General features: G+C 38.6%; 1 protein-coding gene across 1 annotated transcript in view; it reads right to left on the bottom strand.

The window, feature by feature from the left end:
* The window catches only part of ITGAV (integrin subunit alpha V), a 55,084-nt gene that overhangs the window by 29,877 nt on the left and 11,201 nt on the right, over window positions 1-14,006 (bottom strand). Inside the window, exons 3-6 of the mRNA XM_086615454.1 lie at window positions 4,448-4,539; window positions 3,832-3,946; window positions 2,517-2,578; window positions 839-884 (exon numbers count right to left, since the gene is read on the bottom strand). Coding sequence (XP_086471580.1) covers window positions 839-884; window positions 2,517-2,578; window positions 3,832-3,946; window positions 4,448-4,539 — 315 coding nt within the window. The remainder of the gene's footprint in view (window positions 1-838; window positions 885-2,516; window positions 2,579-3,831; window positions 3,947-4,447; window positions 4,540-14,006) is intronic.

The following is a 14,006-nucleotide window of genomic DNA, read 5'->3' as shown; positions in this document are numbered from 1 at the left end:
CAGAACGTGGAATAAAAAGCTGGGGTGAAAAAAATCTAGTTTTTAGAACTATACTATGTTCTTCCATTCAGAGTTCAGATTTTTTTTTTTTGGTAGCAGAACAGAATAAGGTTGTTTCAGCAGATGAGCTGTCACTTTTGCCAAAAAGCAATAAAATGAATACACAAACAATCCATATTATACTGTATCCACAGTTTAGTTTCAATCATTCCATTTTGTTCAGAGTTTAAAACACAGGACTGGAAACAAGTCTCCTGTGCTGCTGCATCTCCATGTAGGCTAGGGAGATACAGAAAATCTTTCATAAATGTTGGTATTTACATTAAAAACCAGGCACCAGAGTTCAGCAGCTATGTCCTGAATGTAGCAGCACCATCTTTTGAACACGGAGCTAGAGCTAAACACTGAATGATCCTGCGAACAAATACTGACTGAAGCCCACATTAGCAAAATACATAGGTAATGTTCTGTGTAAATTTCTCATTGAAAATACATGCTTCATAGGTGTGTCAGAAATTACAAAACATGTCAATTTTGAAACAACAAGCAAAATATCCTAAAGGAAACTTGTCTTGCTGGTGGAAACAAATTCCACATTCCTGGGAAAATGCATAGATTTATTTAAAAGACAAGAGACACATCTATACAATTATTAGTTCAGTTTTAATCTGTGGCTGTCTTGATTATTCAAGAAATATTTTGAAAGATGAAGAAAAATTATTTCTGTTAGTTTTCTTACTGACAAAGTCTTTGACAATGGTTGGAGGAGTGTGGACACAAATCACTAAGAGGATATCAAAGAGGTTAACTTCTCTGTGACTTAAAAGATGTATCTCACCTTGCCAGTAAAAACTTCCAGGTCCTCCAAGTAGCACTCTGTCTCCCTTGGAGGGAGGAGGAGAAAAAAAAAAAAAAAGAAAAAACAACAAAACACTTTAAGCATACAAGAGAACATCTCCTATGTCTATCGGAAGTAATTCCATGCATGTGTATCACTGTAGCTTCACTCATCTCAATCTACTTTATTTTTTGAAGGAATGATTAATTAAAAATGCATCTCGTAAAACACTAAGATAACAAACAACATGCCTTCTGTGACTTGCTTCTCTGTTTCACCCATTTAAAATTCTAGGTAGAATTCCACTTTTATTGTAGTAGACCCTTCTACCCACATAAATCTAAACCAACAGAAATCCAATTAGGAGAAAACTTGAAGACTGCTACAAGGCATTCAAAATATGTTTCTAAGTCAGTACTCAAAACTAGCTTTATCTTCTGCCCCTGACACTTTCTGTAACTTATCTTTAGAAGAGTTTAATTTAGAAAATCTGTGCGTTCATTCCCCCACTCTGTATTCCTCAGTACAATGGCAATCTACAAACCATTTTATGAAACTTCAACCACATTAGCTATCCCAATGTTGGGAATTTGCTCCCTAAGTACTGAATTGGGCCAGAGGCTTTGCTACATAATTAAGCCACTTATTTAGGTTTTACTCTTAAAAACTACCATATTCACCACTCAGAAAAATCTAGGTCAGAGATTTGGAGATACCCTATACCTAGGCTTGCCCACTCAGCTAGGGGTTTGGATTAGAGCCCAAGGTTGGTTTTAACTGGGGCTGCAGTCTGCACAGTATGCATGCAAAATAACTCAAACAAAATAACTCATGGTGCATGCAAAATAACTCAAACACTTATAGTCCTATACTGCACTTCGCACAGTTTCCTCTGCAAGAAAAACAAGTGTCCTCAGGCAAAGAGTGAAGGGATATGACCCAATCATAAGATATGAGGAAGCCAAAAAAATCACCACATCACAAACAGGACTTGCAGGGTCTTAACATGTCCGGGCTATGCTTATCAATTTAACTGTACAATATAAAAAACTATAGTTAGTTAGTTCTCAGATTTGTGCACAGTTTTATTGTGCCTGGATTTAAAAAGTAACTGTGAAATTAAAAAAAAAAAAAAGGAACTATAAAAGGCAGGGAGAACAAAAAAGAAGAAACATAAGACAGACAGGAGAAAAAAGAAATAAGTCTACTTCTGCCAGCTGATGAGAAAAACAAAACGTAATTCACAAGAACATTGTTTACTAGTTCCCTTTGGCAGTAAGTTACTCTTCCTCAAGAAGTAACACTAGCTATGCACTGATCCCTTCAAAATAAGTATCTCAAAAAACATGATTACTACAGTTTGTTTCACTTAAGGACTAGCTGCAGCAGAGATTTATGGCATGAGGCTGGAAAAGCAGATTATTTGTTCAGGACGTGATTCCTACAAGAGGTGAAAGCGTGCTGCTGTGAAGATGTAGGGAGAAACACGTTTAGAATACTGGAGTAGTTTGAAGTTACTTTTATTTACAAGGATGTGTTTGGTTGTGGGTTTTTCCTCCAGGAATGGTAGTTTACATATAGTTTTGTAATAACTGTGCTTGTTATGTGGTCTCTATAAGGGTTGTTGTTAACTTGCAACTGTCTGCTGACTCGTAGGAATTGAGAAAGAATGACCTACCTTTGTAAAGTCAATACTAAATCCACCTTGACAAAAACCCTGTCCATCTGCATCGATAGTGGCTGCAAAAAAGAACGGACAGAAGAGGAAGAGAGAGAAAAATAAATAAAATAAATATTATCAAGTACTAGATCAGATGATTCTGTTGATACTTTCCAGTGCATCTTCCGAAGCGACCTCACGCTCCTGAACTTGAACCTTGGAAATTTTTTTTTCCTCTAAATTAGTATTTTCTCCTTATCAACAACTCACAACCAAATGCTGTAACAACTTTAGGGCTGGCCTAACATACATATAACATTAACATATGTTCTAGCCTAACACAGTCAAAGTAAATAGCAACTCCATATTCCTTTGTATTTAATCTCCAAAAGTTTTGGGGAAAAATATTTGCAACTTTTATTCAGGAAATAAGGTATCTGAGAAACAGGCAATAAGTTTTTCTTCTGGTATAGAATAAAAATCTGAAAGGTACTTAACCGTAAGTTGTTTCAAGTATTGGCTTGAAACAACCAAAAAAAAAAAAAAGAATACCTGGCTGAAAAAAAAAAATCTATACATACTGAGACTCATCCCAGCAAGAAGTGTTATGGCTGAGTTAATCTTACAATTATACAGCTCCAGACTAGAAATGTTGAGACGTCCTTACTGAAAGTGTGACTACTTAACTGGGATGATTTAGTTTAATATGTGTTTATTTAACTTCTTTTTATGTTGGACCATATTGGATTTCATTCCTGCTATTCACCAATGATATTAAGCAAATAAATAAAAAAATCCTGGCTTGAACATTCAGCTTAGACTTCTACATTTTAAAAAAAGGTTATAAGCATCTGAATTATCTACGAACTCAACTACAATGCATCACTATGCATGAATGTAAACATGGAAATCAGAACCTACTCATAGAAAACCTTGTCTTCTAAAATGAGCTTTCTCTTTACATTATTTGAATAACAATAATTAAGGCTCAGAAAATTCTAGAGTTGGCCTTTGAAAAAGCACTTGCTATTTAATTGTGCTCAAACAATTACTACAGAAGTGGTCCCTTCCAAAACTGAAGTTCCCAATTCCAATGGTACTTGGATCTAAGATCTTCCTCTGACCTATACTAGAGGAAGCAAGGTCTGCATCCTGAATACCAACTGGAAGAGAATTCAGATGTCTGGATTTAGCTTAGGTTTTTTTCTAATTGCTATGAGGCTATACATGGAAGGGAGAAATACCTTTAAAACATCCGAATGCTTCAAATATGCACGAAATATAACACAAGAGAAATTCCAAACAGAACAGCAACGAAGTACTCTACACTTACTTGACCTGCAGGGTGCATATTCCACAGATTTAGATCCAGCAAGCAGGTAACAAGTTCCTACAGGCTCTCTCTCTTGTTTTGTTTCAGTCCTCCAGTGGTACAACGGGGCACAGGCCTAAGGAAGAAAACACGGCATTGAGAAAACAAACTCCTCTTCAAAATGCTGAGAGGTATAAAATAATACAACAGTAATTCATTTTTCTACAGAATAGTTAAAAAAAAAAATTGGCAGATCTACCATATGTTATTAGAAAAGATTTATAGTATCACTGAGGCAGAAGCATCACCAGTTTGTATTTTTGGAAATAGCTGGTTTATTATAAGATTTTTAGAAATAATAGTTTCTTAAAGTAACAGTTGTAAAGAGTTCATCAAGAATTTATAACACATTCTAACTTCAGGAAAACTCATTCTACTACTTTCCTCAAAACCAGACAAAAATGCTACAGCTTTTGTCTATAAAGAGTTAAAAAAGGCTAGCCAATAAATTCTGAAAAAGACAAGCCATACTGATTAGTGTGATTGTGTTTAAATTCTGAGTTATCCAGATCCTTTCGTATTTTTCTCCATTGCAGTATCCCAGCACTGATGTATTTGAAGGGCATCAAAAACCTACCAGAATTTTATCGTTTTTGGATCTCACAGAGGCTCCAAACCACTGATGAGACTTAAATTCCAGTGGATCATCAGGAGCAAAATCTCTGTTGCCTACAAAAAAAATGAAAAAGAAGAACAATTTCACAGGAAACTGTACAGAAAGAATAAAAAAAAAGCTAAGTCATTGGTTTTCATGCATGCAGAGAAAAGCAGAAAACAGTAACATTGGAGGACATCACCCTTTTGTGGAAACAGGCTTTAAAAAGATTTATTATTATTCATTTTTACATCTAAGGCCACATACAGCTATTTCTACATATGAAGCATGAGATATTTGACTTTCAGGTCAGATTACAGTACTGCTCAAGAATCAGTGCCAAAGGCAAGTTAGGACTAATGCTTCTAGAAGAAATATTGCCCTGATTAAATTATGTGAGTTTTACCTTTTGCTAGAATCAGGACAGAAATCCTTCCACTGTTCTACCAAGTGTTAACATCTCTGTTCCAAATGTCACTGCAGCGTACAGTAACAAAAACAGTAGAGAGTTTGCCATACAGAAGATTAAGTTAAATAAAGAATAATTTGCACTGGTGTCAGTATGTTAACCGTTCAGTGATGAAGGTTGGCAGAAGCAACTTAATGAGTGGTATTGCTCCAAGTGTGGATGTTAGAAGTCTTTAAATCATTTAATGTTTCTTACATACTTTCATTGGAACAACAATGCAAACTTTGCCAGCCTAATGAGAAAATGGATGTAACACTCTTGAAAACATATCTTTTTTAAAAGTCACCTAAATCACTGGTTTACAGTGCCTAAAGTTAAGAGTCAATGAGGTCAACAGCCATACATCACTTCCACAGATTGCTGGGGGAAATACCCAAACCCAACACAGCTATGAATCAGAGACCTGTGACCACTTGAATCAAAACTTCCTTGCTCGTCTTACACCTTGTAAAGAATGTTTTGTCTGGAGAGACTGTGTTACTTCCCTTAGGAAAATCCCTTGAAAAGGACAACAGAAGTGATTCTAATCTGCAGTCAGTCAAAACAAGTATCTGGACTACTTTTGCTCTTAGATTAGATCCATGTAGAAATCAATGCCAAGTGCATAGCATCAGAGAACTATTGTGGTTTTTCCAATTTCACCAAAGGTAATGAAAAACCCCACTTCCACCTGTCACCCGCTCCTCCACTTTTTCATTACGCAAGTGCTAAAGACACGGAGGGCCTGACGATCAGCACATCTGCACAGATTTATGTACGCTTGAACATTTATTCTGTCACATTTATCTTGCACAGATAGAAACGTAGTTTGCAGATCTGCATGTGTGATAGTTTGATGTGTGGGGGGTGTTCTGGTGGCAGGGGAGGGGATTTGCTCCCTGTGCCACCAGATCTGAGTCCCATCCCCCCCCAGGGGGTTGCGCCAAATCGGCGCCTCTGCGAATTGCCCTATTTAAGTTGGGACAAAGGGGCGGGAAAGGGGCTTTTTGCTCAGGAGCGAGGAGAGAGCAGGAGGGCGCTGCCCTCGCTCCCGGCTCCCGGCCGAGCGGCCGCTCGGGCCCGGGCCGGCGCCATGTGCTCAAGATGGCGCCGGGGGAGCCGCATGGGGGACTCGGTAAGCGCCCCACTCCCGGGGTGCCCACCGGGCCGAGCTTCCCCAGAGAGGATTAATATCTAAGAGAAGACAACCACAACGACCGGGTCAGCAAAGATGGAGCAGGAGGAGGTGTACTGGAGCTGAGGCTTCCCTTGCAAATCGGTGTGAGATGGCAGGCGGCCCCCCTGCAGCCAGGGTGTACTCGGCGGAGCAGCGACCCACTCGTGGCCCGTGGAGAAACCCACGTCGGGGAAGAGATGCCTGAGCCCAGGAGAGGTCGTGGAGCAGGGGATGCGCGACCAGGTACTGTTGATAATGGGGCATGGAATGCACGACGAGGTCGTGGAGGCATCTGGAGACCGTGGGACGACCCACGCCGACGCGAGTGGCAGCAGCTCCCTAAGAGGCCGAGACTGGTAAAGCCCGAACTGGTGCAATCCATGGGGAGGATTGCAATCCTGCGGGCAGGACTTACTTTGGAAAAGTTTGGGGACTTTTTCTTTGTGAGTAGGGGATCCACCGAAGCAAGGGAAAAATGGTGTAAAGACTCCTCCTCCTTTAAGAAAGGAGCGGCAGTGAACAACATGGATGAACTGACCTGTACTCCCCCATTCCCTGTCTCCCTGCGCCGCTGGGGGGAAGGCAGAGCCAGGAACGAAAGGAAAATAGGGGGTGGGGAGGTGTTGTTTTAAGATCGGGCCTTGTTTTCTCTTTTCTCCTCTCAAGTAACCGGTTTTGTTCCCTTGTCTCCTGTTAAGTAACTGTTAATAAATTGTTTTGTTTTTACTAAGAAAGCCTGAGTCATGTTTTGCCCGGGACCATGGTTGGCGGGTGCTCCCTTTTCGGTTCTTGTCTCGACCCTCAGTCCAAAAACCACGACAGCATGTCACCTTCTCATAGTACAGAAAACCAAAACCAGATCAAGATGTTTTCCAAATAGGGAATTGTCTTGAGCACACTTCCAAAATCCCTGGTTTATCATCTTCTTTTCCCTTCCTTGACTTTAATTCATGAAAATACACCCAAGGACAGTTTTGTTCAAAGGATGCCGTCTGAAGCTGCCACCAAAAGGGGTAGCGTTTCCCATTTGCACCTGTCCATGTGTTCCTGCTGCCAGCCTCTGTCTTGGCACTACTACCTTTTGGTCACACAGTCACAGCATGAACCACCTAAGAATGAACCCAACTAAAAAAATATTCACCTGGATCAGGGACCAAGCCAGCTGCCTGCATGGGGAGGAATGTAGTGCTAACCTGCTGGGGAGAAGACAGGAACACATGGCTGGGAATTATATCCTTTTTGGCAGTGTAAGGGACTTAAAATTGGTTCATTCTGCTTGTAACCACACCCAAGGTTACATAGCCTAGAAAGACCGACTTGGCTTCTACCCTCTATTTGTCCAGCTACTCTCAAATACAAAGAAATCTCTCAGCTTTACTAGAAAAGCAAAAGCTTTAAACAATGTAAAACTTGGGAATAGTTACGGCATGGCATTTTACACCTTTCTCTACTGTTGGATACCTACAGAACGCTATATAACTATGACTAAAATGAAAGGTAGTTTTATAGTGTAAAGCAGAATCCTGTTGTGCTACGTACTATAAAACTGTCTAGGGTGTAAACTTCTCATTTAAGTTTAAAACAATAGGCAACAAGTAGAAGGAATGGTCTTTTCGAAAGAGCAGGTAAGCAGCCATTCAGCATTATCAGCAATCTGATTTTATCACAGATGTTAAGGAAGTTAGTTCCTTTAAGTTTTGGCTGAATGCATCAGCTAAGACATCATAAAGCAGTAAAAAAAATAAAATTGAAAAGACAGATTACTGGTGCTATCTAACCACAGTCTACGCTGATTGCACCGGAGAAAAGGGTAGCCAGTAGTTTAATCAGCACATGCTGCCAAAACAGCCCCTCTCTGCCTTTTCCCTGTGCATTGCTGAGTTGCAGGCGCTGCCCTCACTCAAGGAAGAATCAATGTCCAGGATGGCAGCTACAAAAACTTCTCTCTCCCTCAGTCTTTAGGGGACAAAATTATTTTTTCTACTGTACTGGAGAAGCCCTGATTCAACTCTGAATTGAGGATAATATTGGAAACCTCTGTTCAATTTTATTTTAATAGGTAAACATCTATGCTTTGAGATATAGTCAGAAGTTGGCATATAAAAAACTAAAATCTCCAAATCAGAAAGCAAATGAACACATCCAAGTTTATTATGTTCCAAATGTTACGACTTCAGAAACCAGCATCATAATTTCTGAAGGCCTAAATAACAAATTAGGAATTTTTATGCATTAAAAATCCCACCACAAAGTAAAATGTGCTTCATAGGCAATTTGGCTAGATAAATGTTATTTATTTATAATATGCTACTATTGCAAAAATATTTTACAAACATCTTAGTCAAATTGTCTAATGTCAGTGCAGATGCACATAACACAAGACAACAGTTACTGCAAGGTGAAGATGCCTCACATTGACTTTATCCTGCATTAAAAGCTTCATTAGATTCACTAAAACTAAGGGGGTGGGGGGGTCTTGGGGAGAGGGGATTGCTGTTCAGCTTTAGACCCATTGTAACACAGGAAAGCGCATTAAGACACAAAAACTAGATCAAGTACAAAGTAGGTACATTGGAAACATGGACTTTTCAAATAAGAAATTGCAAACACTAAAGAAAGGTCAAATCTGATGTTAACTCTGTATTAAAGAATAAAAGTAACCTTTACTTACCCACTCCCATTCAAAAGTCTCCCCAGGAAAACACTACATAAATAGATTATAAGCCTTTCTCTCAGGTCCAGAAGAGAAACTAATTTCATGAGGAAATCTGGAAAACACCCTGTCATCAAATACCCTTAAATGAGAAACTATTTGTGTTTCTGTTCCTGACCAGGGAAAACAAACATAAAGAACACTTAAATGTGAGCCCTCACTAAAGCAAAGCAGAGTTAAATCTACTTTACAGTGTAGCTAAAACACCTTATTTGTCATGGGAAGATATAGGACTGACTTCAGCATTTCTGTGTTTTAGTATGAATGAAGATCCTGACTTTATCATGGTATAATTTTTCAATGGTAGCTATAAAAAAAAAAAACCCACACCACAACAACCAACCAAAAAAACCCCATAACAAAAAACCCAAAAGCCTTCCCCCATACCCTTTCAAAACAGTACCTACATTAAATGAAGCAAAATGTGCTACAGGTAGGATTTTTAAACACACAAGGATTTATAAATCCAGACCAATGTTTTGATGTAATATAGTCAGCCTTACTGCTGCAACAGTTCTTATGGCCACTGCTGTTTTTCTTGTATTCCTAAATTATTTTCAATTTAGAGTGTCTCAGAAATACCTTAGAAATGTCTTTAAACCAATGATGTACATTTTAAACAGGCACTCAAACAAATATATCTAGGCAATACAAACTATGTTCTGACTATATTTATTCAAGAAAGCATTCAGAGTTTTTATACAATGCCATTTGCCAGACTAAAATGCAGCCGCTACAAGGACTTCTACTTGATGGGTCATTAATTCCAGGATTATGTCATTTGACCATAGGGTATTATTTTGTATCTGTAAAGGCAGCTTATGCCGTGGTTTTCCCTTTGCTCCTTCTCATTGTAGTAGACATCACATGATGATTTTACATAACTCTTTCATTAGGGAAAATGGGCTGACATGCTGAGTCAAAGGTGCTTTGTCTCACAAAGTACTTTCCAGATTGGGTGATGGGGTTGTCAAGGCAGGAACAGAATCGCTTTAAAAACCAATTACATAGGTGCGTTGTTGCTGCTGGACCAAATGGAACATTGCCACTTTACTGCGCTCCACAGGATTTAAATTTACAAATGCAACCTAACCGGGAGGGATGCTGAGTAGAAATTGCAGAAAAAGAGAAAAAAAAAACAGTCTAAGCCATCTTCCAAATAATAATAAAAATATCAAAAGTTCTTTTGGTGCTGAATTTCTTTTGGCTATCAGCTTTGGATAGCAGGCTTCTCCTTTTTCCAATGTAAATGTTATCAGTTACAGGAACAACAGTGTTACTACAAAGTGATTGCGGTTGAGTAAGTGGATCGAGTTGTAACTTGTAGCCCGCCTGTTTGCACATGGTACTGAGAAAACTGAACTAAAGCACTTGCCCGATGTTGAGCGCTTGACTAAACTGACCTAATCATGAGCCACCAGACAGTGAACCAAAGAAGCCTGGTTCAGTGTCATCATACTACAAATACTTAAGTTGTAAAATTTAAATAGTCAGCCAATTCACAAAATTTCCATTAAAATAAAGCTCTAGACAACTATGCCAATTCAAAGTAAATGGTGTTGCTCTTTCTAGGTAAAGGGAAACTTTATGCAGCTAGCCAAAAGAAAGACAACCTTATAACATAGACAAGAGTGCTGTTTTCATGAGAGCTTTATGTGGTATCAAGCTAGCTACCTTCCATCCAAAACCTCAGCCATCTCAACCTTCGTTAACGAGGCAAGAGCAAGTGAGTACAAGCTTATCTTTACTTGAGACTTCCCGTGCTTCGAGGCAGCTGATGGTTTAGCAACCTCCGTTTAGCCAGTCTTTTGTTAATGACTCAGGGAGACAGGAATACAGACCTTCCCACTACTCCCCTCTTCTAAAGCATGAATTCTGCTTCTTTCCCTGGGCAGTGCTGGAACAAAAACATCTTCTCCCTTTGCTGAAGTAAGACTTTTTGGTTTTTTTTTCCCAACTAGTCATACTTCTGAGATCCAGCAACACACACACAGAGCCAACAGCATTCATGCAGGAATCTACCTAATCGCAAAAGCATGAGAATTTTTCCACTGTCAGCTACAACAACATGTGGACGAGATTTTATACATTCTGCCGCCCTTTTTTGTATTCAGAGCAGTATCTGGTGCCCAGCGCAGACTTCAGTTACACCAGCAGACGCGATAAGGTTAACAACCAAACTTCAATGGGACTGAGATAATCATAGATTTAGTGAGATAAAAATCAATCCATTTTACTGCAAATGAATGAATGGTCTCACAAAATCTATTATTGCTTTGTTGTTTACTAAATCAATGGCCTTTGAGATTGAAATCCCCATACAGATTGCACCATAATAATAATAAAATAATCAGCTAAAAATAAAACAGTATTTTGTTAAAGCATGCTATTTTCATAAAATACCGACCTATCCCACACTTTCTTATCCGTCTCCTTATTCCATACGTGGAAAAGACAAAGTTACAAACAACTGACTCATTTGCAGAAACGATCAAAATCTCCAAAAGGCCAATGTAAGTTCATGACACCCACTCCAGTGGTAACTTCCCAACATGAGCAAATCTTACGCCCAATGCTACAGCACTAAGCTGCACAAGGCAGCTAACACCCACTTCAAACTAAATAGGTCATAGATAGATAGAGCCATGCCAAACTGGTGGTTTAAGCTTCCAGACAAAGACTCCTATTGTCTAAGATCACCCACTTGGGGATAGAAAAAAAAAAACACAAACGTGGAAACATAAGGAGGAATCAGGAGAGTTTTTGTAAGTATTTTCCTTTTCACAAGCTTCTTTCTTCTCTTTTAGCACAGACCAAAATAACCAGTCTTAAAAGAATTTAATCAAAAAATATTTAAGAACAAATAACTTCTCTAAAATTACTCGGGTGCAAATACATGGGAAGGAGGGGAGAGGAGGGACAGCACAACTGTCAAAGTGATAAAGCTTTATGCAGCCAGAGGCTATACTGAATTAGTTTTCCAAAGCAACAAAACCACACCACACAGAGCTGAAAACATTGAGACATTCTTGGTTTTTAGTATTCGACAAGTTCTGCAAGTTTCCCCAATCTTGAATTTTGGGATCTGATATAGAGAATGAAAGCAGTAGGAAAAGCTTTTACCAAAAGAAGGAACAACAATTTAGCAGTGCGTCGATCTGTTACACTATGCGTCTCAGAAGAGCAAAGCAATACGTTGTCTGAGCAAGTGGATCTTTCCGTGCTAGAAACGAGATCTGCAGTTCATTAGCATAGAAGTTCAAAGTTGTTTTATGAGCATATTTTCCTTTGTAACAGTTCATAGAGCTGTCTGCATTTCATCAGATTATTCTAAATGCCAAAGCTCTTGAAATAGTCTCAGTACTGCACTTTTTGATGCTGACATAAAGAGCTGCACTTTCAAGCATCCTGTACTGGATGTACAGGTACATTTCTCAATTAAAGTCTTTGCAAGGGAAACTTTATCATCACAAAACTGTTTTGTTATATTTTCATGAAGACCCATGAGAGCATGAAGAAATGCTATTTCTACCAACCCACTTCCCACTGTTATAGGCTGATGAAGAGCTAGGAAAAGTAAAATAATATGAATAATTGTGAAGATTGTTTCCTTTTGGAAAACAAGCACATAGGAAACTCATTTGGTTTACATTAATTTGCTACACTTTACATGTGTGCAGTCAGATTAACTCCAACTAGTTCGATGGATCTCTGAAGAATTTTTTTTTTTCAGAATGAAAATTCAGTGATTCTGCTCTCTAAAATTCCATGACTGAATAAAGGAGGTATTTATCTAGATGTCAGACAATTAGCTAAGTGTATACACCCTGCTATGCCATATATGCCAAACTGTAAAACACAAATAAAAACATAAAGATGACTTGTTGATTTTCCTAAAAAGCACATTTGACCACCCCTCCGCTCACTGGTTTTGTTGTCTGCTTCAATGAGCTTTTGATCCTCCCTTTGCACAGAAATAACATGTTTAACTTTATACGCAAAAAAAATGGACAACTATACACAATAAATATAACTCACAGAAAAACCTTTAACTTTTACAAGATTTTCTTCCCAGAGCAAGATTATGGAAATACTTTCAGTAACACTTGGTACCAACTATGCAAGCTTTGCTGCGCTAGTCTGCGAAGGCTGTGGAAGGAGACAAGGGGAGGGAGAATAGATCCGTCTTTAAAACAAATGGCTTTGGACTTCTGTCTCAAAACTGATCAGAAACAGAAAACGGACTGCTATATTAAGTGCATTCCTTTTATAGTTTACCCACAAGAAGTATGTTTTTCCTGGAAAAAGCTGCTAAGCAGCTGGCAGATGAAGCCAGCTGCTCAGTAGACACTGTTAAGCTTTCTAACAGAGGAATCACCTCTCCAGTCAATCTTGTGGAAAGAGTAGTACTAGGGCTCGGCAAGTTGTAAGAGCAGTTTTTCCACCATATGCTTTCCCAGATTCTTCCTTCTTTATAAGATTCAGAACATTACCCTATTGCTATGGATTAAAACAGAAAATAAATTGAATTTTCAGTCACAAAATTATCTGCTGTGAAGAAAGGTTAAGAATGAAGACAAATATTTACCCACCTCAACCTGTAACTTGTAGTTTTTGGTAATTCGAATGTGAAACATAAAACATCTTCGAATGGAAAGGATTTACTGATATTGTTTATGCTTATGACAACTTTGAAGAATATACTATCTTGAGAATGTAAATGCGTGTTATCTGTCAGGGGAAAAAGTCCCAAATGCTTAACGTAACAATTCAATTGAAATTGCAGTAATGCTGTGGTAATTGTATTAAGAAGTCAAGATACACAAGAACACAAATACTAGAAACTTTGTTTTGTGACAGTGGCGCATTTAGCTTCTGAGTTAACAAGGTAAACATGAATAAGGCAAGAAAAGTTCAGCGCGTATGTAGTAGTTTTTAATCCGATCAATTTCTATCTAGATATGCAGGACAACTCATTAGAGGAACAGATCCAAACACTGCTTCATGTTTCAGTTTTGCAACAGGATCAGCAAAGCATGCATGTGAGGAAGCTTGCTCTAGTGATTGGTTCCTTTTTAATTTTAAACTTCATACGCTTCTAAGAGCAAAAATCAGCCTGAAATGCATGCCTAAAGACACTTGAAAGCCTTTAAAAAAATTTTACTCTAACTTTCTGCCCATGTACACACAACCACATGCAGCA

This window comes from Tauraco erythrolophus, chromosome 8, assembly GCF_009769465.1.
Source record: "Tauraco erythrolophus isolate bTauEry1 chromosome 8, bTauEry1.pri, whole genome shotgun sequence".
NCBI lineage: Eukaryota > Metazoa > Chordata > Aves > Musophagiformes > Musophagidae > Tauraco > Tauraco erythrolophus.
The sequence above is the reverse complement of the archived record's forward strand: the minus strand, read 5'-3'. Positions and strand labels throughout refer to the sequence as shown.